Source organism: Corapipo altera, unplaced genomic scaffold (assembly GCF_003945725.1).
Source record: "Corapipo altera isolate COAL_440 unplaced genomic scaffold, ASM394572v1 49, whole genome shotgun sequence".
Taxonomy (NCBI): Eukaryota; Metazoa; Chordata; class Aves; order Passeriformes; family Pipridae; genus Corapipo; species Corapipo altera.
Window position 1 is genome coordinate 9,242,217 of NW_020884879.1, and position 22,912 is coordinate 9,265,128.

Consider the following 22,912-nt stretch of genomic DNA (forward strand, 5'->3'; position numbering starts at 1 on the left):
TTACCATAAGCTTACCTTTAGCAAGCTAGTAATTTATGTAACTGTACCTTGACATCTCCATCGTCACAGGAAAACACAGACAAAAACTGAATTCATAGGACTGTATCAAAGAAAATATATCAGCATCAATAAAACGGGAGATTTTTAGTCAAATGCAGTTAAAGCATTTAGTCATATTTAATTTCCTTTGTGTCAATCCAGTTAGTTCATGTACTACTTCATTAGTTTCTAATTCATCAAATGTTTATTTCAGTCTGCTCACAAATTACCCAGGAAAACAAGTTACAGTACTATTTTTATGTATGTCTGTTTGTCCCCTTTACTGAAAATGGAATGAGAGTGTTTATTCCATGTAATGAATGTAGCACAGCTTTTCATCAGTTTTATAACAAGGGAAACATTTGAAGTTTTCTGGCCTCTTGTTTGAAACACACTCTGAAAGTGCATATTATATTATTCAGACTCAATAAAGAAACCATCACTTTGGAGAAGCATACATAGAAAATATTACACACAGGTGATTAAACATGTGCTAACAATTCTCCTTAAATCCCAATATTTTTAAATGCCAAAATTCTTTACCATACACAGACACAATAAAATCACTTTGATGTGCGGGTAGATCATGCTTAAATTGGATTTCCACAGCACAGACAAAGGTTACAGACATTTAGCTGAGAACAATATTGATTATAGCTCTGATATTGTTCAGCAGAAACCTAAACACTCTTCACTGTAAAAGAGTATGACAAATCAAGTTGTCAAACTACATACTTTAGAATCAATAACTGTTGGGGCAGAAGTTTCTGGCATAACTCAGTTTTATGATTAAATGTTACTCAGTATAAAGTTACGCATTGTAAAGAGAAGAGCCAGAATTTTCTTATCCAGAATCAGCTGGTACAACACTATCTCTTCTCTCCACAGAAGTGTGTTTTAGTACTCGCTCAAGTACAGCAAACATGGTGCCGAAACCTGACCATCAGACCATCACCCAGGCTCTTTTCACTTGAGCTTATTTTCATGAGTTTCTAATTTGTCCTATAATAAACTATCTTTAGTTCAAACTAGCAGGATTTCTGAAATATTCCAGAAATGTATGTCTGGATGAGTTGAATTCAAACTGCAGTGGTAATCTGCGTCAGTCCTAGGTCGTTGGACTCCTCTCTCTCTTGAGGACAGTAAGATGACATTTCCACGACTAGTCATACGGGTTTGTTTGTCCCACATGCTTCCCTCATATAAGCTGGGTCCTGCACAGTGTTTCTAACTCTGCTGGTGCTCTGCCTGTCCATCTTCATCTTAAGGGGGAAGCAGAAGTCCTTGAAACATCTCTTGAAGTTTTCATCCAAAAATGCGTAAAGGATTGGATTGAGACTGCTGTTGGTGTAACCCAAAGCAATACAGAAGTAATAGCTGGATACAGCAGCAGTACTATGGGACACATCCCCTAGTGCTTCAACCAGTACGAAAATGTGAATAGGAGTCCAACAGATAATAAAAACTGCCACAACCACAAGAACCAACCTGGTGATGCGACGCAGGTTTCGATCTTTCTCTCGAGACCCCGAGAGGAGTCGTACGCTTTTAAGACGCAGAATCATCAGACTATAGCAAACAATTATAATGAGAACTGGAATAACAAATGCAAAGACAAAGACACAGATTTTCATGAAGAGGTCCCACCACACGTAATCTTTGTCTGGAAATTGCAAGGAGCATTCTGTGCTAGCAGTATCTGGGATGAAGAAAGCAAGAAGAAAATTACATTATTATTAGACATTCTAAACAGTGTAATTGTCATAGTATAAGCTAGGAAGTTATTATCATGTAATGTGATATTAATAAATGCAGTTATCTTTAAATCACTCTAAGGAAAGCTTTCAGTTACCATTGAAACTGGTTTTATGCAGCCGTCTCTAGAAATTACTGAGAGTTTGGGGCTTTTTAAAATTCATAACATTGTATAAAATTTGTTTCCCATGGGAGGATCTAAAAAAGCAGATCACAAAAACAAAAATTTGTAAAGATGTTTTCATTTGAATCTCATTGAGATTTAAAGCCAGAATGTGAACCATGTTCAGTAGAGTAGAAATCTCACCATTATTATCAAACTACACATTTTTTTTGTGTAAGTGAAGGCACATTTTTGGTATCATGAACAGTGGAAGCTGAAGGAGGTTTTGATTGTAGAAAGATTTTAGCAATATATGATAACTGTGTAATAATCTTTTCCCATGTGCCTTCTTCAGTGCAAATAGAATACATGTGTTTGCATTCAGAAAAACTTATTTCCTGGCAACAGCTTCTTTTCTGCCAAATAGGAGCAAATAAAATATGTGCGCACATGAAGTCAAAAGGAAGCTACTCTTTTTACAGGTCATGCCATTGAAAATGCAAACTATGCAGAGACTGCAAGATCTGGGCCACTGAGACGAGTCCACGCCCATTCTGATTTTCCATGCCAGAATTCAAAGTCACACGCTGTCACTTGATTTTATGTTACAGAAATATTTCATCTGAAAGGACGCATCTAAGCAATTCAATATTTGAGGTTTCACTTGCTGATCTCATTGGAGCCTTCCAACATATAAAACATAAGGAAAACCAAGCAAAAAGATAAATGAAAAGGCAGCAGAAGGGATAAATTTACAACTACTATCAGTAGTTAAACTCTACTGAAGACAAGTCAAGGTAACAGAGGGATTTTTCACTCTGAATTGTAGCTTAGATTTTACTCTCTAAAGCACTGCATTGTTTTTTAGATTTTTTATCATTTTCCCTATTGAATTTATTATTCCTCTATAAATTATTACATATTGACTTTTACTGAATAAAATCTAAGGGTAGAATGATTCAATATACTCTTGAACACCACTTTTTTCATATCTGTCTCAAGCAGATAGCAGGACTCTCACTAGCAGGACTAGTCAGAAAAAAAACCCATCAAGCCATATTTCCCTGCTATAGAAATGTTTCACAAATCAAAACAATATTGCAGAGAATTTGTTTTCAAAAACAACTAGGGGAAGAAATTATCATTGTAGTGTCAATTTCCCCAATTACACATCAGAAAGCCGTTACCGGGTGATATTAAGTACTAAAATATTCAAATAGAAATAGTTTACAGCTAAAAGCTAAATATTTTGAGGTTTTATTTTAAATAATATAACTAATCATTGATTCTGAAAGATGAAAACTGAAAAGACATATTTTTCAAGCCTGATACAGGATGCTAAGATGACAACACAAGTATGACTTAACAGGGTCTTGACGCTGAGTCAATTTGTTTAAACCCTTTGTGATTTAAAGTGTAGTTGCAAGTGTAGTTGCTTTTACTTAATTTTATTCTAGAAATGTCAATAATCATCTCAAAAGAAGTTTTCACATTGATTATTACTGTTATTCGTAGTAGATCATGGCTTAGCTGCAGCAATAATATAAGGTTGCAGCTATATTATCTAATAAAGCTGCATCCAGATGTGCAGGTCCTGATAAAAGCAAGCATGATCATGGATGACTGCTCTGGGCACCACATCCAGCTACTCACTGAAACCCACTCCCAGGGGAAATGGCCTCTTATAGATCTTCTGACATAATTTCATATATTTATCAAAATTATAAGGTCATGAGTTCCATATAATTCATAGCATTACATATATCAGGTGTAATACACATTCTTGTCATTATTGTCACAATATCATGATAGTTTTCTGGAACATTGGAATAGAATAAAATCAAATTTATATTTTATTTTTACCGCCTGAAAAGTGCAAAACTACAGATAGTGTCACATAGTAAGTACTTAAGATTTCATACTGACCTTTTCAACTCTGAAAGCCCAATATTTCAAATACATTGATATATAAGGAAAAATACTGCATTCTAGATGGTATTTTAGTGTAAATATATGTTTTAATGTGTTTAGTAAGCTACCATTTAAGATTAATCTTAATCTCAACAATATATGTATTGGATATATTGATTGTGTCACTTTCAGGCATCCATACCCCTCTGTACTGAAACAGAGCTTCATACCCTTACTGGCAATACTAAAAGTACCTCTAATTTTTTTTATTTTTTTTTTTTTTGGTGAATAATTTGTCAGAAAGAAAGGTTCCATTAAGGATAAGGACAGGGAAAGAAAATTTACATATGTGTAAAATTTATTCTGCAGGAAAAATGTATCTGAAAGGATACAACTTGGAGCAATTCTGTACTGTAATACAGAATGGACTAACTGAGCACGGTGAGGGAACTTTAATCACTTTTCATTTGATGTTCAGTCGTTGCTTAAATCTGAACCCAGAAGAGGCCCTGAAGCATATAAACACAATTGTTTTGGCCAACATAACATAAAGATTGTGTCCTAAGCTCCAGTTGTCAGACAAAGGGAGGATCCCTTCAGCATTTATCAGAGCAATTTATGAACACACCAGACAAGGTAATTGACACTGAATGCTCAAGAGAGACCTTAGATCAGACAAGAAGGGATGAACAGTAGTGGCTGACAAGCATTTGCCAATATTTCCAACCTCATTTAGCCCAGCTAAGCTCTGTATTACCACTCTGTTTCATAAGTAAAAAAAAGGGCTGTCTGCCACATGGCATGGAAAAGGTATTTAATCATTGCAGGCCTCAGAGCACATCCTTGATCTAAATGTGATGTTGACAGTGAATGACAGGAACATTCTATTAGTTAGGTGTGCTCCAACAAAACACCTGTCTGAGTCAGTGTCCCATGGCCTTCGAGATCTCGTGTGTAGCAGGACGATCATTCTTCCCAAATATGCCTGGAAGTCAATGTTCCCTTAGCTAGACACTGTTTTATAGAGCCTGTCAAAACTTTACTAGGCAGAAGAATTACATTACTGCAGACGAGGACACTTGATCCCTCAAAGGACTGAAAGAAGAGTTTCCTGAGGACTCTCCTGTCACTTACATACCAGAAGACCAACAACAAGAACAAAATCTATATATCTTCAGCCAAATCTATCAGCCCTCGAGCAGCTGCTACCAAAATGCTATTTGCTTTGATCTATGTCAAACAGCTTAACATTATTGTCTCTGCCAGATAAAACGGTGTACTTACACAAACTTTACCATTTGGTTTGATAGGAATGAAGCCTTTCTAAATAGCAAATGTTGTTAATTCGGGAAATTATTAATAATTTTTCAAAATATTGTTTACATCTCAAACAAACCAAATAAATATGCTTGTCTTGTATTTTATCAAGCCGCCCATTAAACAGGATGATCCCAACCCAAGGACATCATTAGGAGTCTCTAGCCTTTTGCAAACACTGAGGTACTACTGTACTGCGGTCATGCTGGTGGGAATGAAGTATATGTGTGTGTGAAAATGCTTCTACCCTTTCCTTCTCAAGGAGGATTTCAAAATCAAATTAACCCCATAGCAAGTCAGTTTTGTAATGAGTCATTAGCTATAGGGGCTAAATCCACAGTCCTTCATGGATTATAAATTTCAAGTAAAGTCTATGCATGGTCTGCATACATATCTCATTGACTCCATATTCTTGTAGCAGCTTCCCTACCATGGTCTGAATTTCCAGTTCCTCTACTGATCCTAATTCTCAGCTTTTCCACATCCCCAGATATACCCCCATCCTTCCTTAAACAAGAATTTGAGATGTTGTCACACATAATTTAGTTTGATTTTCTCTCTCCAGCTACTGACTTTTCCTTTCTTCACCATGCCTTCAAATTCTGTGAAATGGCTGGTGATAATAAGCTCCCAAAAATTCTTGTTTCTGCTCTTAGAAATTCATCAGAACTGCTCTCACACCTACAAAAAAAACACCTTAAGCCCACATTTCAGGTTTCAACCTAACTGATTTTAGATTTGTCAATTGTGAATAAATTCCTGATTATTTTCCCCTGCTGTCTACTAGTAGTTCTTGATGGTCTCATTCTACAACAGACATTTTGTTCTTTAGTTGACCAGAGCATCTGAGCTTACATTATTTATGTGTCATAGTGTAGAGTTCCACAATATATTTCAAAATTTCAGGAAATTATATGTACTTTCTGAAGAAGGAATCAGCCAGGTTTAATCAGTATTTGAACGTATATTTTATGTCAGCTGAGAAAAAAAAGACTGAATTTTGAATGCTCATACTCACCTTCTCTGACTTTGGTACCTCCAAGAACTATTGCAGATATACCAACAGATGAGGACAAGAGCCAGATACAGATGTTGATTATCTTTGCTTTGAGAGGTGTACGGAAGTCCAGAGCCTTCACAGGGTGACACACAGCAATGTATCGATCAACACTCATCATGGTCAGTGTGAATATGCTGGTAAACATGTTATAATAGTCAATAGAGATTACTATTTTACACAGCACATCACCAAAGGGCCAAGAGTTCATCAGGTACTCGGTGCTTTGGAAAGGCATAGTTGTGGTAACTAGAGCATCTGCCATAGCCAGGTTGAAAATGTAGATATTGGTTGCTGTCTTCATCTTTGTGTACCTGCCAAAAAATAAGGCTTTATTATTTTAAAATATGATTATGCTCATTCAGATATGTATCAGTCAGGCTTTGCTAGAGTTGTTTTTTTTAATGTCTTGTCTCATCTATGACAGAAGTGCACACAAATGCAGGACCTTTGGAATAATAGTGAACAAATTTTACTTAGTCTCTCAGCACCTGCATTAGCAGTTAGAGCTATTCACCACAGGTAAAACCAGGTACATGAACGTATTTAATCTAATTAGCCAAATCCTGGTTTCAATTCTATTTTTTCAAATCCTTCTACAAGAAAATATCATTGTTACACTTGCAAGTGACCAAAATGTTCTGTTTCCTTTTCTTATAGCCAACTATCAGTAATTGAGAGCTTTCTGGGTTTGCTTTGTGGAAGGAACAGTTATGCCACTCTTCAGTAAGAATCCATGTTAATTGTGATGTCTGTTGGGCCAGAATGTTTCTTATATGATAGTTTCTCTTCCTTGAATTCACTACAACACCAACTGATACAAGTTTTAGTCATTTCCTTTCCTTGTTCTTTCCTTACCAATTTTTCTCCTTTCTTATCATCAGCTTTTCCCAGTCCACTCTTTTATGACAGCTAATGTAAAAGATGACTATTTAATATGATAACACAATGGGGAAAAAATTGTCATAGTAATATTTTTTTCCTGCATCCTTTAATTTCATCAAAATGAAGCACTTGTTTTGTCCAGATGGTAGAGAACCTCAACCTACACAGAAGAATAAGATCTATTTTTTGAGGTGACACCCTGCTTTGTTCTACCTCAATGACTGTTTTGGGGACAGCCAGTGGAAGACTGCTTCCAGCTCTGAGATGGACACAAAGGATGAAGGAGAGCCTTAACAGGAATATACCTAACACTTCTTTCTGAAATGCTTGCCCCCAATTAGTCGTGTTTGCTCATCGCTGTTAGTTTATCATTGGATTCAATGAGAGATTTTCTTCCTTAAAACTGTTTCAGCCCCATATGTTGAGTGTGTGCCCAAACTAGAATGTGCACATGTAACACACAGAGAAACACATATAGCTATATTTTGCTATATGACATTTATAATTTACAGTGGAAATAAAAAATGTGATCCCTATGAACACATAGGGCAATGTATCTATTTGCCTTTAAAACTTTGATGTATAAAATAAAAAATAATTTAAAAAAAAAAAGGTTGAGCAGTGCTGTCAAAATATGTCTGATATGTAAATTAAGTCTTAATTAAAATATAGGCAGAAATGTCATTTTATGATCAATGTGAAATATTAAAAATAGCATTTTTTTCCCTAAAATACTCTAATTAAGACTTATTGAGAAAATAATACTAAATGCTAGCTTGAAGCACAGAAAAGAAAACTGCAAGGGAAAAGACAGTAAATCCTTCTCACCCACACACCAACCCATCAGTCAGGGCTGGGCTTCTGCCCCCTCACCAGATCAATCTCCTCAACAGGCCTACCAGGAAGGGTGGCAGTCTGTCCTGTAAGTTGAATTATAGCCCTTAAGGCACTGTTCAAACACAAACATGAGAGTGTGTGGCTAGAAAACAAATATAAGACATATTAACAGACTAGGAACTTTCTTACTGGCTAAAAAAAAGAAAACCAAAGAAGAAATATCATCTCCAAGTGCATCTTGGCTGTAAGACTGAACAAAAGTTCACTAAACACTCAAATTGCAAATCTCTGCTAAAAATAGACTAAATTCCATTAAATGTCTAAAAAGTAGTAGTAGAAAGATGATTTTACTTCTATTGACATCACTGTTTGATTTTTTGAACTGTGGTCTTGTTCATACTGTCAAAAAAAAAAAAAGCTCTGGGAAGTTGGAATGGTTGCATAAAAAGCACCAAAAAAAATAAGTGAAGTGGAGAAAATTCTTTCTGTGAGTAACTTAAAGAGCTCAGTACATTTAGTTTATCAAAAAGAGCACCAAGAGGTGACCTGAAGACCTCACAGGGAGAAGATAGAAGGTACTGAAGAGTTTTTCAGACTACAAGGGAAAGCATAACGAAGACAAATACGTAAAACTCTAAAACAGACAAATTCAGCTTAGAAACAATGACAGATTTTTCCTAACAGCTAAATTGATTACTGTTGGGAAAAAAATACACAAGAAAGGGGTAATTTTTCCATATTTTGTTGTCTTCAAATCAAGATGTGTTGCTTTGCAAAGGGTCTGTTTCAGTCAAACACAAGTTGCTAGTCTCAACACAGGGATATTTAAATAAAATACAATGACCTTTGATAAGCAGAGGTGACACAACTAATCATTCTTCTGAATCATTAATTCTATAGATCTTCAAAAACTTTCCTTAGGGATAGGTAGGGAAAGTTTCCTTTTTTTTCTCTAAGAAAAGCAGAAAGCTAGGGAAAATACCTAAGAAGATTTTATTAGACTTGAAAAATCAGATATCTGAAAGTCTTTATATCTGTCATTTCCCATTCCTGGCAACCTTAATTCTTTTTCATGTGTGATACTACAACCATGTATAAAATATTTTCCGAGTGCCCCTTTTCCTTCTTCCTAGCCTTCCAGTGGAATAGGAAAGAACTGCTGCAACACAGGACTAGTTTTTCACATATCTTCAAAATTCAAATGTTTGAAGCTGCAACATTTTTGAAGCAGCTGTCTTTATCTGCCCTGCTTATGCTTTACGTGTAAATTGTGTAAGTTTGGTTTTTTTGGACTACACAACACAAAAAAAGAAAATTAATTTTATCCACTACTATTCATCAACAGGAAGGATATCTTAATAATTCACAGGCACAGAGAAACACAGTCATCCCAGCATCAGCATTTAACAACTTCCAATGTAACCAAATCAAAGGTGTATATGGGAATGAAAATTTAATGAGGAAAAGAAAAACCCACAGTATGCTATTTCTCCCATACAGCTTTGTGAAGGATTTGACTCATTTCAGGGGTGTATATGCACATAAAAATCCTTGTTTTGATAACCTTACCTGGTGTGCATCTAAGCCTTCCCCACAGCTCACCAGCCTGCAGTTTCATGACTAAATGGCCTTACCCTAATCCACCCCAGTTCACATCCCCCAGATGCCTCCTTGCCCCACTCATTCTGCACCAGAATAGGCACCCGACCGCTTCTTCGACAGGCTTTGAACAAGAAGGCATAAGAACAATAAATTCTGCTACAACAAATATTACATTTAGGCAATCCGTTCTCCCAGCACTGCAGAAGCATCATGCATACCTAACTCAGGGATGAAGGCTGCACTGGTTAACCCCAGCAATTCTAAGTACAAGCACGTTTTACTGATGCAACCTCAAAACCCATTGATCTCACACTGGTAATATAAAGAGCTTGATTACTTTCACCTGAAAACATTGGCCTCTGTATAAATGAGATCTTGGCCTTTAAAGTCATAAGCTAGTATAGATTAAATCATAAATTAATTTAGAAGTTCATAAAATTCAGAAATACCTTTGAGAATCTGGACTCAATCATCTAAATGCCCTTCAGTGTTTTTAATTAAACACCTAAAAATCATTAAATGCCCACATGCCTCTGAAGATATATGCTTGCAAGCTTAATCAAAACTCCAGTTAAAGGAGTGATGGTTGTTGCTGTCAGACACTTTGAAGAGGACCCTGATAGAGTCCACAAGGTGAAGGATTTAAATGCTTTTCTACAACTCATTTCATTGCACCAAAATATAGGAGGAAATATTTCAGGTGATTTGGGATTTTCCCACCATACCCACCATTCACCCAAATCTGCACTTGAACAAGGTCAAAACAGTTATTATGTAAGGAAATCTTGTTCGCCTTTGCCAAATTAAAATTATATCAATACCTGCTTTCATTTAAGTTAAAAATACTGCTGTCTACTTTAATTAGTTTAGCAGGACAGATAAGGGAAACCTGGACATAACTACAGCATAGATGGTAATTAATGACATTTTCTTAGTGTCTTTGAGAGGTAAGTTTCAAAGACTATTATAATATTTGTACTGCTGTATAAACTGTTCATGTGAAATCCCATGTCTAGAAAGTGGTTTGTGAAATACTGAGATTTCATAAGAGAATGATAACTTTTTTAGTACTACGTAGGAAGGGAAAGTCCCTCTTTTAAGTCAGACACTAGAATCTAATTTCAAGAGGCAGTAAAACCTCTGATCACTTAAGCTGGTGGATCTCCAGACTGTTTGTTAAGCTATAAACAGGCATCATGCCTCTGTAGACTTTAAGCAACTGGGAAATATATCAAAAGAAAAATAGTCAAGATGAAACATAACACTTTCATTTGGATGGGGGTTTTTAGGTGGATACACAATGAAAGCTTTTAAGAAGCAAGTTTAAAATTATGATTACTTACATGTCAAAAGTAAAATTCTCAGAAATAAAATTCTCAAATTTAATTTGCTTATGTTTTTTAAGACAGTGAATAAGAAGAATTCACACCTCTAGCGTAAGCTGTCAATGACATTGTGGTAACAGAAGAGAGAAGCACGCCATTGAGGAGCTGGTATGCTTTCAGAAAAAAATCTGCTGGTAAGGCCCCTTAAAGTTATTATCTCAAGCAGAGAACGGAAGTGGGATCCTAAAGGAAGCTGTAATATTAGAAAAGCTAATAAAATCTGAGAAGGAGGCCCTGGACAACCTTTTTTGCTGTAACTGTAATAGGATGAAATGTTCCCTGCAGTATGAAAAGAGGGATGGGGAAGGGAGCAAAACTAACAAATACACCACAACATTCTCCAGTAAAAGTGTGAAAATACAAAAGCATAAAATACAATGAGGTATAGCAATGAGGTATTTTTGGCAGATGCCTGGGTCAGTGAATGAAAATGAAAGCTAAGGCACATCTAAAAACAAATTGCAAAAACATCTATCAGCAGGATGCAGGCTCTGTTCTACTAGGTTGCTCTGAATGAATTATATGGAGATCAAGCAGCTGAAAATCCTAGTCAGGAAAACTCTAAATCTCAGGACTATAATCACAGTACCCTCAATACAATACTGCATCAGGACAGGAAGAAAAAAAAAAAATAACTCAGGACAATCTACTGCAAACCCATACCATGTTGAACAGATGGCTCAGCTACCTCTTGGATTTTCATAATTCAATATAAAAGGCTTATGCCATTATGAAATGAAGACTGAGGTAATTTAAAAAATATTAAAATTTATATCTTGCAGCTTCCATGTCCATATTGGGTTACATGTTAATATCACATTTTGAATAACAGTCAGAATTTATCAGTACACAGGACCTTGGAAAACACTTTAAATAAAGGCAAACATTGTCACTGCACATGTTGAAAGTTTGCCTGTCTTTAACATCAAAGTTGTTAGGAGCTGAAAAAAATTGTTCTCTACAAAATTGTATCCTAAAGTGGAATTCTCTTTATTAATAAGCATCTGAAAATACCTATTTTTAAGCAGCTTAAAGAAAAAAACCATGGTCTTGTCTTTTATTCTCCCCTCACGGAACATAATCTACTTAAATGTCAAAAGGTATCATAAAATCCTTACAATATACCACTACCATTATTCCTCTGAACTAGCCATAAACTGAGGCTGAACAAGATCTTGCAGATTTAGATTAGATGGGGAAACTTTTTTCTTGAGGTGAAGAATCAGCTTCTGAATTAGAGAAGTTCAAGTCCACATATATCTGGGTCAAAGTCAAGAAAAAGTCACGCCACTTAAAAAAATTAACTATTTTTCCTCCTTCTGTGATAAAAGCTTTTAATATTTTTATGTGAGCTTAAGAGCCTATTTTTGAAGAAATATTAATATGTTAGAAACAATAATACTGTGAAATTTTCAGTTCCATGATCTTGGTAGGAGAGCTCAGAGGTCAAGGTGCTGTGATTTATAGTGTGGCTTAAAATTAATAATGGGAATGTAGAATTTCAAAAAAATTAGTACTTTATCTAAAACCATTGTGTCTAATATTATTATTAAAGAGCCTAGACGATTAGCTTACACTATGTAACTGATTTTTCGATCTCTCTTGGTAAGTAGAGATGAATAGTGACCTTTTCAAGCAACTGACTCTTTCTCTTGAAAAACTTTGTGCTGCTGCAGATGTTTTCCACTGATCAATCATGCTATGGGGAGTTCCCAGGGTGTTACACAAGGCATCGTAATCCTTCTTACTTGTCACAGGTATATTGCTCTAGTGAGTATTGAATCAATGTCTCTGAAGCATCCCCCTTTCCCATTGTTCTTATCTCTCAGAAGAATTTTTTTTTTTTTTTTTTTTTTTTTTTAAATGAAGGACGTGATCTCTGTCTGCAAGGTGCTTCCCATGGGTTTATGGGAGAGGAAAGTGAGTAGGATAGAGATCGCCTGACAAAGAGGATAAATGTCATGCTCAAGGCAACAGAGATAGCAGCTCCAGGAAATGATTTCTCAGAGTCTTACTTTCCTTGCTATTCTTTGAAGAGACCCTGATCTCCATAGGTCGATATGTATGCAGAAGTTGGTTGGAAGAAGCTACATGTTAAAAATGTTTGCTTCCTCTGGATGTTTCTGTAGGACAGAAATAAGGAAAGAACTCAGAAATCTCTCACTCAGGGGTCTTGGGATATGGGAATCACTCTTGTTCCCAAAACAAGGCACCTAGTTTCCATTTTACCATGGGGATGAATAACAACTGACATTACTGGGAGTGTTTTATAGGACAACTATGCACTTGAATATGCGGAGACCCAAATCTCTGGTCAACACTCCTGTAACAAAGTTGAACAGGAGAGAAGGGACTTTGCTTTATAACAAGTACAGAATCATGCGTAAGACAACAAATACGCATATTAGTAGTGAGCCAGCTGAAGGTAAAGTCATCAGTCCCTCTTAAGAGGCAGCTGGGAGACTTTCTCTGGATTCTACCCATTTATCTGTTTTCCTCACCTGCCTCAGGGAAGCACACAGCGCAGACCAACTGAACACACACATTCCCAGACAAGATGATTCAAGTGAAATTCAGAAAACCTTAGGACGCAGTCAACTGAACAACATAGCTGGTATCTTCCATGGTGGAAATCTTCTTCTTCCATGCCCTTTAACAAACCAGTCATTCTGAAAGGCATGTCTAACAGGAAGTCTTGATGCAGTCCATCATCCAGCAGCACGGTAAAAATATTTTTCTGAGTGTGAACACTAAATGAACATTTAATAGATTGTCTGAACTAATCCTACCAAGCAGCTTCTCGTCTGTTACTACTCAAGGAGGCTTTTACCAGTTACCCTACAGTAACCACAATGGCTAGACTACCAACAATCTAGTGGAAAGTGGATTTAGCTGTGTAGTCAGTCAGGAATTACAAAACCCTCTGTTTTCCATGTGCAACATAGCTAAGTTTGGGAAACCTAGATATTCACTCAATGCACTGCTGAATGGCTCTGACTTTTGGAGCAGAGATGAGCAACTGTGTATTACACATGTGGATTAACATAAAAAATGTAAAAAAGCAAAAAGATTTTGTTCACTTTCTTATCAGGTATTTGAGGAAATTCATGCACTGAAGAAAATTGTATTTTCATACTCTGCAGAGACCACAGAGTTTCATTGCAAGTAATGTCTCAAAACTGAAAATAGTAAACTGCCTAGAATTAATTTTCACTTCTGTGAGGATTAGAAGATGAATCTAACATGGGCTGAACCCTCTGGCTTCAGGAGAAATAAATATTTCAAAGATAATACACAGGCTAGCATACCAACTTACCAATAGAGCCATGGAAATGCTGTGCAATTTTAACTATTCTTTATTTATATCCTTTTTACATTTTGTAGAATGCCAACACAGTCAGACATTCTTCTTCCAGTATCCTTGTTCCATCTGTACACATCCCTTCCCCATAACTAATCCAGTTTTTGCACTCATGCTTGTCTATAGACAAAATAACATCCCTGCTGTCTTTTCCTCATGCATCTCTAACTTCACAAAAGAAAATAAAAATAAATATAGCCCAAAGTCTTCCTTGAGGAGAAAAGCACAGATTCCACACTTTGCAAGAATTATCTGATATTTGCAGATGGGAGGATCAAAATTGAGACATGAAGTAAACTTCCTGGAAGTAGAGTTATCTAAGTTTTTGTGGATGCTTTTTCTTTAGAAAGAAATATGTAACTGGAATCAAAACTCTTCTTAGGAATCCATCTGTTTCAGAGACTTTAACTTAAGGGACAAACTAATCACAGTTTCAACAGACAGTGACAGTAGGTAGGACAGGAAGATTATGCTCCCTTCTTCTTAATGCATCCCAGGCAATCCAAATCACACAGTTAAGAACTTCCTGCCACAACACCCTTTCAGCAGATTTAAAATCCTCTTAGTAAAAAACTAAATGGAGGGTGCTCATTCTTCCCTCATTTTGTCCTCTTCAGCAGAAGGGCTTAGCCAGTCTGCCCTTCCCAAAGGCATCTCCCCACTATGCACCCTCCCCATGCTCCTTTCAAGACCATGATCTTCTCACCACTCTCCTGTCTGAAAGCAGGCAAGCTGTCTCCAGCTTTCTGCCTTGCCAGCAGCCAAACTAGAAAATTATTGTAAGTTTTCACTCCCTACCAGTTCAAAAAGGCTCTCTGTAATTCATCTTGCTTCCAGACACTGATTGCAGTTATGCCTTTTTTCTGAAATAAATGATTACCTGGCTGTTAGCCCAGCGGAAATGTCTGGATGGATACCAAATTACTTTTCAGAAGCCAAACAGATTACTCACTATAAGCTATAACCTCTCTTTAATACTGTCTGTAGTAAATATTCCCTTAAAGCCTTTCCTCTACTCTCCCTGCTTATTTTCAGTATCAGCTATTCTTATCACAGCAACAGCATGAGATGAGTTTCTTGTCAGCCTATAAATTCCAGGTCTCACTGCCTACTAGGGTTTTAAAAGTATTAGAAAAATTTACATTTTGTTTAAGTGGTCTGTGCTTGTCAGACTATCAATATTCTGTTATAAAATTGTCCTCTTTCATGTTTCCTGTTGCCTTGGTCTTTGTGCCATCTGTTAAACCTTTTGGTAATGATCAGTCTTCAGAGTTGTGACAGAAATTATGTCAAGTTTGGACAAACACTGCAGAACTTATCAAAATTATCTCCATTTGGTGAGGCAAGGCTAGATGCTCTTTGAAGTCCTGTGATGAATTGCTATCAATCCCATTTGATGCGTCTCTACTGGTAAGGTGTCAGATGTCTGATTAGGGAAAAAATAGGTTAAAAGTCATAAACTTCATGAAGTATAGTGCAGCTCAGCCTTTGCCTTTAGCAGCCAAACCCTTGATTTCACAAAAGAATTAAATCATCCAAACTGCCAGCAATAGGGAACAAGCAATTCAGTTATATTGACTCTTCTGGAGCTTCATTTTTCATTTCAGAACAATATTCTTTCCAAATATAATTTAATCAAATTAAACCAATAATTTAAAGAAAATTAAAAAGTAATCTTCTGGTGTTATCAAAATCTATTATTAATTTAAATCAATGTATTGAATCTATTTCATTTTTGTGTACTTTTTTAAAAAGTATTTTCATTCTTGTTTAGAATGAATGATGGGGAAATTTAAAAAACTCTTTGGAAAGGAGTCAATCTGATGTGACATTTCTTAATACACTCTTCCTGTTGCATAAAATGCCATTCAGTTCAATGAATATGTGACCAAAAATGTGTAAGTGGTTAAATTTTGTCTTCAACATTAGACTAAGCAGAAGATTATAAGCTTTCTCTTTTCCCTTAGGAATCAATCTACATTTCCATGAAACAACCTCGTCTTAAAACTTTTTTTGAATGTAGAAAATTATTCAGTTCACTGGAAGCTTGAAATATAGATTTAGAAGAAATACAGGATTTGCTGTTTAGGGTCTTGTTGATATCAGTTGGTCCCAGTAGATAACTTCAGGAATAATGAAGGTAAGACATATATGGAGAAAAAGTACATCTGGAGTGGGTAGGAGACAGCACCTCCCAGAGTTTTTATCAGAGTATGTTTGCCCTTCTGATAAGGGCAAATCTACAGTTAAAGTTTTAACTTTAGTCAGCAGATTTTTCTTCCCCTCCAGCTGTCACAAAAACTACCATTTTGTTTAAAGCTAGCATTGAATTTTAGAAAAATAAAGTCATGAGGGAGGAGAAATGCAGGGAAAAGACTTTTTGCTTCCAAGGACAAGTAGTTTTATTTATCATCTTCAGCCAACTATTTCACCACCAGAAATATCTTTGAAGACCTTCGAAGACATTTCGGGTTGAGTTAGACTCTAGTTATGCCAAGAGCCACATAGCTATAAGACTTTACTTAGGTGAGGTCTGATAACTTCACCCGGTACCTGGAAACTCATTCCATGGTTCCCCTTCCCCTCCACAGGAGATGACTGTTCTTCCCACACAGTATCTGCATTTCCCACCAGTGCAAGACGCAACGTAATGATCTCTTTCTCTCTTACTGTCCCCCCAGGAAAAGCAGCAGCAAGAGGAGAACCTACAACCCACAGGCCATGGCTCGGCATGAATGAGGCGCTGTTCATCCACCCAGCTGGCTGCTAGCTGACAGCAGACCCCTGGAGATGATACACATGGCACACAACTGGTCCAAACACAGGGGGAGTTCCTGCAAACCACCCACCCACACCACAGTGAGAGCCGACTGCCATGCACATGAACAGGCTCCCAGTCCACTGCGTACTCAACACAGAGTTTTTTCTGCACAGTAAACATAACCACTCTAGGTGTGTCTGAGGAGTTCAGGATGTTTACAGTAGTCCTGATCTTGCTTCATTAGTGTTCTTTAATGATCAGACTTTGGCTTTTAAATCTAACTGTTGCTGTATGCTTAAAGACGGTGATTACCAGATCTCCATTTTACAAGTGAGGAAACCAATTCACAGGGCCATTGAGTGACCTTGCAAAACAGGAAAAAGCGTTGAAGCCTGGTAGCAAAACCAAGAGAAGAATCTAGGTCTCCTGATAAATAGTTTAACAGGCCATGCTGTCACCACACTAAAATAACATTCCCACTCAGACTTCAACACAAATCTCTCCTCTCAGGAGCTGTGTCAAACTCTGCTACTTTTCAGAGTTTAGGAGTTTGTACGTGTGGTTGAAATGTCATTCCCATTATTTTTCCGTCTGAGAAAACTCTGAGAGGGTTTTTCCTCTCACCAGAAATACACCCCACCACAGCTATAAAAGATTTTGGACAGCCGCCATTCTGTGCACAAGCAGCTGAGATGCTGACTCACTGGTCTCTATGAGCTTCTCTAGCAGCACTTGTGCAGAAGTTGTAAAACCAGTACTGTAGTGGTAGCAAAGCAAGAAATTGGCCGAGGCCTGCCTATACCACAGGCTATGGCTGAATTTGAGCCTGCTCCTGAGGCATCTCAAGACTCTGGAATCTCCTAAATCTACCACAGCATTGACATTGCAACAGTTTCACTGACAGTCTCAGAACATAAGAGGTCTTTTTTTTGTCACTCAAAAGGTGACTCAATATCAGGCCTGAAAGGGTCGGGTAGTTGGACTAGATGATCATTGTAGTAGATAAAACTGAGCTATTCTAATAGTATTAGATTATGTTTAAAGGAGTAAAGGGAGAAGGAGCAGTGCTTGCCATGGCTGCCAGTCCAGGGCTTAGGAGGAGGAGGAGGAGAGCAGATCTGGAATTCAGACTTGAGAAATTTCAACAAGGGGCCTCACACAAACCCTATATTCAGCTAGAAGGTAAAGAAGAGACACAGTCTGTCCTCATTCTCCTTTAGAGTCATGGCACCTAAAGGAGGAGAGGTAATGTGGGATGTCTTGGGGACACAATTTGCCTATCCCTTACCATCTGCTCTCAAAAGCTTCCCATAGACCTTGATTTTCCTCACAAAAGGACATCAGTGCTGGCTACATTGTTCATGTGTCATTAAAATCCATCCTAAGAGAAAATCATGAAGAGGGGACGTGAGGGGAAAAGGGAGAAAGATGAGAAGTAAGGACAAAAATATACCTCTTGCATGAACATTTGAAATATTTTAAAATCATAAGGAATGTTTTAAAACTGTAAACCTGCATTCTAGCTAATGATTCTAGAACTGGTTAAAATATTTGCCACAGAGAAAACATAGGAAAGAAAGATACTGAAAATAAATAAAAAGAAGAGAAAAAACCAACAAGTGTTTTGTCATCTTTTTTTTTTTATTATTATTATGTAATCAAGAGATGGACCAAGAGGAAATTGAAGGACAGACTGATGTAGGAAATAGTAGGAAAGCGAGCCATAGCTATCTAGAACCTCACAAAAATAGTCTTAGGAGGGTAACAAAAGGAAAGAAAAAAGCAAATACATATACACCATTATAATACATACATGGTAACTTTAAGGGCTAAATTTGGTTTTATTTCCACTGCCTAGGCCAGTTAATCAACTATCATTGTTAGCGACTGATGCCTTAGAAAATCTCTACCTTTGCAGCTGTGTGACCATCAAGATGAAGCCTCTCTTCTTGCAGAAATACAGAAAAAATTAAATTTCTACACTGGAGGAAGGGTAAAAGGGCATGCAGGATTATAAAAATTACAGCATCACAAAGCTGGGGTCAACCAGTTTTTTCAAACTGACCACAGGCATATTTCTTTATTGCATTATTGAAGGAAATTTTATTTTCATTACTCAGGAGTACTCACCTGGTTACAACTCATCTTTTGTACAGTACCTTATCAACAACTTCACTGCTTCTAATAACTTCCCCTTATATCATCTGACAGTTATTTCAACATCCTGCAAATGTTTGACCCTTTTTTTGCAGGCTTTACTAACAACAATACCTCCATTTTTTCTGTGAACAAGCTGATTTCATCTGAGCAATGAATACTCTGAAGTTTTTGGGGTTTTTTTTTTTAGAATTTTTAGTAGGATTCAAACAGACTGTGAAGCAAGAGCCCAAAAAAGTTGCGTGATTTTATTCCCCTTGGTTGCTCATTTTTGCCCTGCTGATCTGCACTGTCCAAACATGCCTATAAATTGCAAATGAAAGGGACAAAAAGAGGGAAGAAAGCATAGTGAAAGCTAAAATATACACCAATACAAAAGTGTTAAGTGTTGGTGCATTTCGCTAAGTGGTTTAATGTGAAAAACTCACTGACACAGGCACAGAGCTTTCTCCTCTTTCCTGAAAAACAGTGGGAAAGGTATTTTAGTACCGTCTCTGCTTTCTTCAATCCAACATCAATAACTGAATTTAAACACTGCTAAACAGAATAAAAACAACCTTTGCTTTTCCTCCTATCTTTATAATTTCTTTTTTTCCCCACCCTGTTAAACAAACCACTGGGTGCCAAGACAGGAACATATTGGTGTCCACACGACTGGAAGCATAAGCTGTCCCTTGGGGTCTCCTCACAGTGGAAAAAAAAGCTACCTTGTAGAAGTTTCTTTCTTCCACTCAAGGTTTTTTCCCTCTTATGCCAGCAGCCTGTCGTCCCTAGAGGGCAGCCGATGAACACAGCTCCGGGGCACACAGTGCCTTCCCTCAGGCTGCACGACTTATCTCTTTTAACCAGCTTGTGTCTTCTGTTTCTAACTGCACATCCAGGCAAAACACTTTGGCTGAAAAAGTTTGGGTCATTTCCCTTGCTTTTTTCCGGCTCTTCATGGATGTTCACCTAGAGAGCTCCCATAAACCGCCCCTCCTCCACCCTGCCAAATTTAGGGACGGTCTTCTGCACCTCTTCTAACCGGTACCCAAAGCCCCTTACCTTACGATGACAAACATGACCAGGGAGTTTCCCACCAATCCAACAACGAAGACCACCGAGTAGACAGCAGTGATGATGATGGGAATGGCGGGGGAGATGCTGGTGTGGTTGTGCTGGCCATCCCCAAGGGCCCCAGTGGCGTTGCTCTCATAGTCTGCCCAGCCGAGGAGCCAGCTGCTACTGGTGCTGGGGGGTCGACAGGGCCCCGGGGAGCAGGTGGAGTCCAGCTCTTCACGGAAAATCTGTACAGGGGCATCCATAGGGGTACAGACCTCACAGGTTAGGGGGAGACCAGGAGGAGTCTGCAGGCAGCAGGAGGCAATTAAGCTGGAAAAGAGGGAAGAGAAAGAAAAAAACAGAAGTGCTATCACAGCCACCAAACATTAGGACCTCTGAGACTTGTATGTGTTAAGGGGAGCTCTGCTGTGATGGGAACTGTAATTTGCCAAGCAGAGATTTAAGCAAATCACATTCATATTGTATAACTGCAAGTTTTACATCTTGCTATGTAATGCTGCTCCTCCAAGTGCACAAGGAAAGTTTTCCTCCAGTTTCAGAGATTTCACAGAGAAGTAAACCAGATGGGAACACTTCAGATCCACCCCCACACTTTAACCCTGTCTTTCCCATCCTCCATATTTATGTCAAAGTGTATCCTAACAAGGGCTCCTGAATGCCTAAGCTCTGCTATAAAGGGGAAGGAGATAGAGAAACCCACCATCTCTCTGCACATCTGCTTTAACATCCTGCCCTGGGTTATTTTTTCCTGATCCCATACCTGCTTTCAAAGAAGAGACACATTCATGACAAAAAAATACCTCTTTCAGTCCAGGAAAAGGAGCGGAGTCCTCAAACGGATGTTCTTTGCAGGAAAAGAAAAGAATAAAGCAGCTGTGCTTGGCTCCTAAAAGTACCACCGCCCTTCTAGGACTTTTGAACCTGAAGCACCTGTGCCCTCGGAGACGCGTGCTGGCAGCAGAGCTGGTTGCCGGGCACGAGCCGAAACGTGTAGCAGCAGCAATTGCTGCTGTTCCAGCTCCTACCACTTCGCCTTTTCTCTCTCACGCTCCCTCTGCCTCCCTCCCGCTCTGCCGGGGCTCCAGTAGCACTCTGCACTGATGCACACGTTCTCCTCTGTCTCTGTCCCTGCAGCTCAGAAGCTCACATGACTTCTTTCTAGACAGTGAGAGGTAGATAAATTAAAATAAAAGCAAGAAATACGTTCTACAATGAATAAATGCTTATTTTTAACACACTTTTCCAAGTTGCCTTTCCTCATTCCCCCTGCATTCCCAGGCCTCAAGCAATGATCGTTTCTGTCCTATTGAACCCCACAGGATTTCAGACTAGTAGATGCTGACTGAAACAGGAATATTCAGTTTAGATGCCTTGACTGATCCATCTGCTCTTTCATGCCCCAGCTCCACAGTTCTGCATCCAAAGCATTTCTCACTGGGTGTCTGTGCCCCTGTTCCTTTGCACCTGCAACTGGAAAGAAAGTCAGAAACTGTCTATGACAGAAAAAAAGGGGTCCGCGATTAGTGTCCTTAATTTATTCAAGCTGTCCCACACCATGTGAGAAGCCAAGAATTCCCTGTAGCATTCTCCTTAGGCTCCAACTCTAGCCAGAAATGGAGAGAAGGCATGTGCAGAAATCACATCCCTCAGAGCTTATCCCTAATATACTTCCTCAAGCAAGAGTTGGTAAGGCACCAATGTATGTTCAAGATATCCCTTAATTTGCACACAGACCTTGAAAACCCCACCAGGAGTCTCTCTAAATGGCAAACTGGGGAAAGAAAGGCAAGACCCTGAGTTGCTCCTACTCCTTTGGAAAAGGCTGAGAACAGCTAGACTGGCTACATCTCAAAGCATGCAGCAGGAAAACCAGTCTCTGAAGAGAACAACAGACTGATGTGCTTCTATGGGTCTTTGATGAAGCCTAGAGAGTCAGGAAAGGGGCTTTGGGTTTCCTTCATCCTTTCCCAATGGTGAAACTTTACTTCATGCTCCTTTGTTGAGTGTCTATGATCAGGCTGAGTTTTCTATTCTAAAACAATTTTTTTCTAAATCTATAATTAAGATGAGAAATTATGTCATCTCAGAGTCAAAAGTCATGTGGAAGGTTTAAAAGGTAAGAATTCCCTCTGTTAGAGGAAGAGACTCGTTCAAATGTGATTATGCTTTTGACTGTGGTCACTATTTTCTCCAGAACATCAGCAACTGCTCACTATCATCTGTATAGAGCTGTCTAAAAGCTTCACACTTAATGAAGATGGATAAAAATGCAAAATAAGCATGTGGCAAAAACATCCCTGGGCCAGGGACACAGACTTGGGATAATAATAATTTTTTTGAACATGAAGCGAGATCCTAACAGAAAATGTACTCCAACCCTGTTTTTATCCTCTGCAATCCCTTGGTTCCTGCCTATGTGTCAGAGACTGAAACGGTTAATGATTTACACATTCTAGGATTGCCAGGGGACTACTGCAGGCTGGGAAGAGGCAGCTGGACCCATCCCCACCACCAGTGCTACTGAAGGTGTTGAGTCCTGAAAAGACAGGAAGAGCTGTGCTTACCATGCCTTTCACATGAGCTCTGTGCTGGGCTGTCGGAGACGTTGGAGGTTCATGGCATGACCCATCAAAGCCCATACCCCACTAACACTGAAAGGGAAAAACCCTTTTACCGTACC

At 38.2% G+C, this 22,912-nt stretch overlaps 1 protein-coding gene across 1 annotated transcript; it reads right to left on the bottom strand.

Moving 5' to 3' along the window:
* Positions 1 to 221: 221 nt before the first annotated feature.
* On the bottom strand, positions 222 to 21,416 carry OPRK1 (opioid receptor kappa 1). The gene is made up of 4 exons (XM_027638895.1): positions 21,033 to 21,416; positions 20,215 to 20,541; positions 6,144 to 6,496; positions 222 to 1,738 (listed from the first exon to the last, which is right to left on the bottom strand). The coding sequence occupies exons 2-4, from the start codon at positions 20,472 to 20,474 to the stop codon at positions 1,206 to 1,208; spliced, it is 1,146 nt and encodes a 381-aa protein (XP_027494696.1). The 5' UTR covers positions 20,475 to 20,541; positions 21,033 to 21,416; the 3' UTR covers positions 222 to 1,205.
* Between the last annotated feature and the right edge of the window lie 1,496 nt (positions 21,417 to 22,912).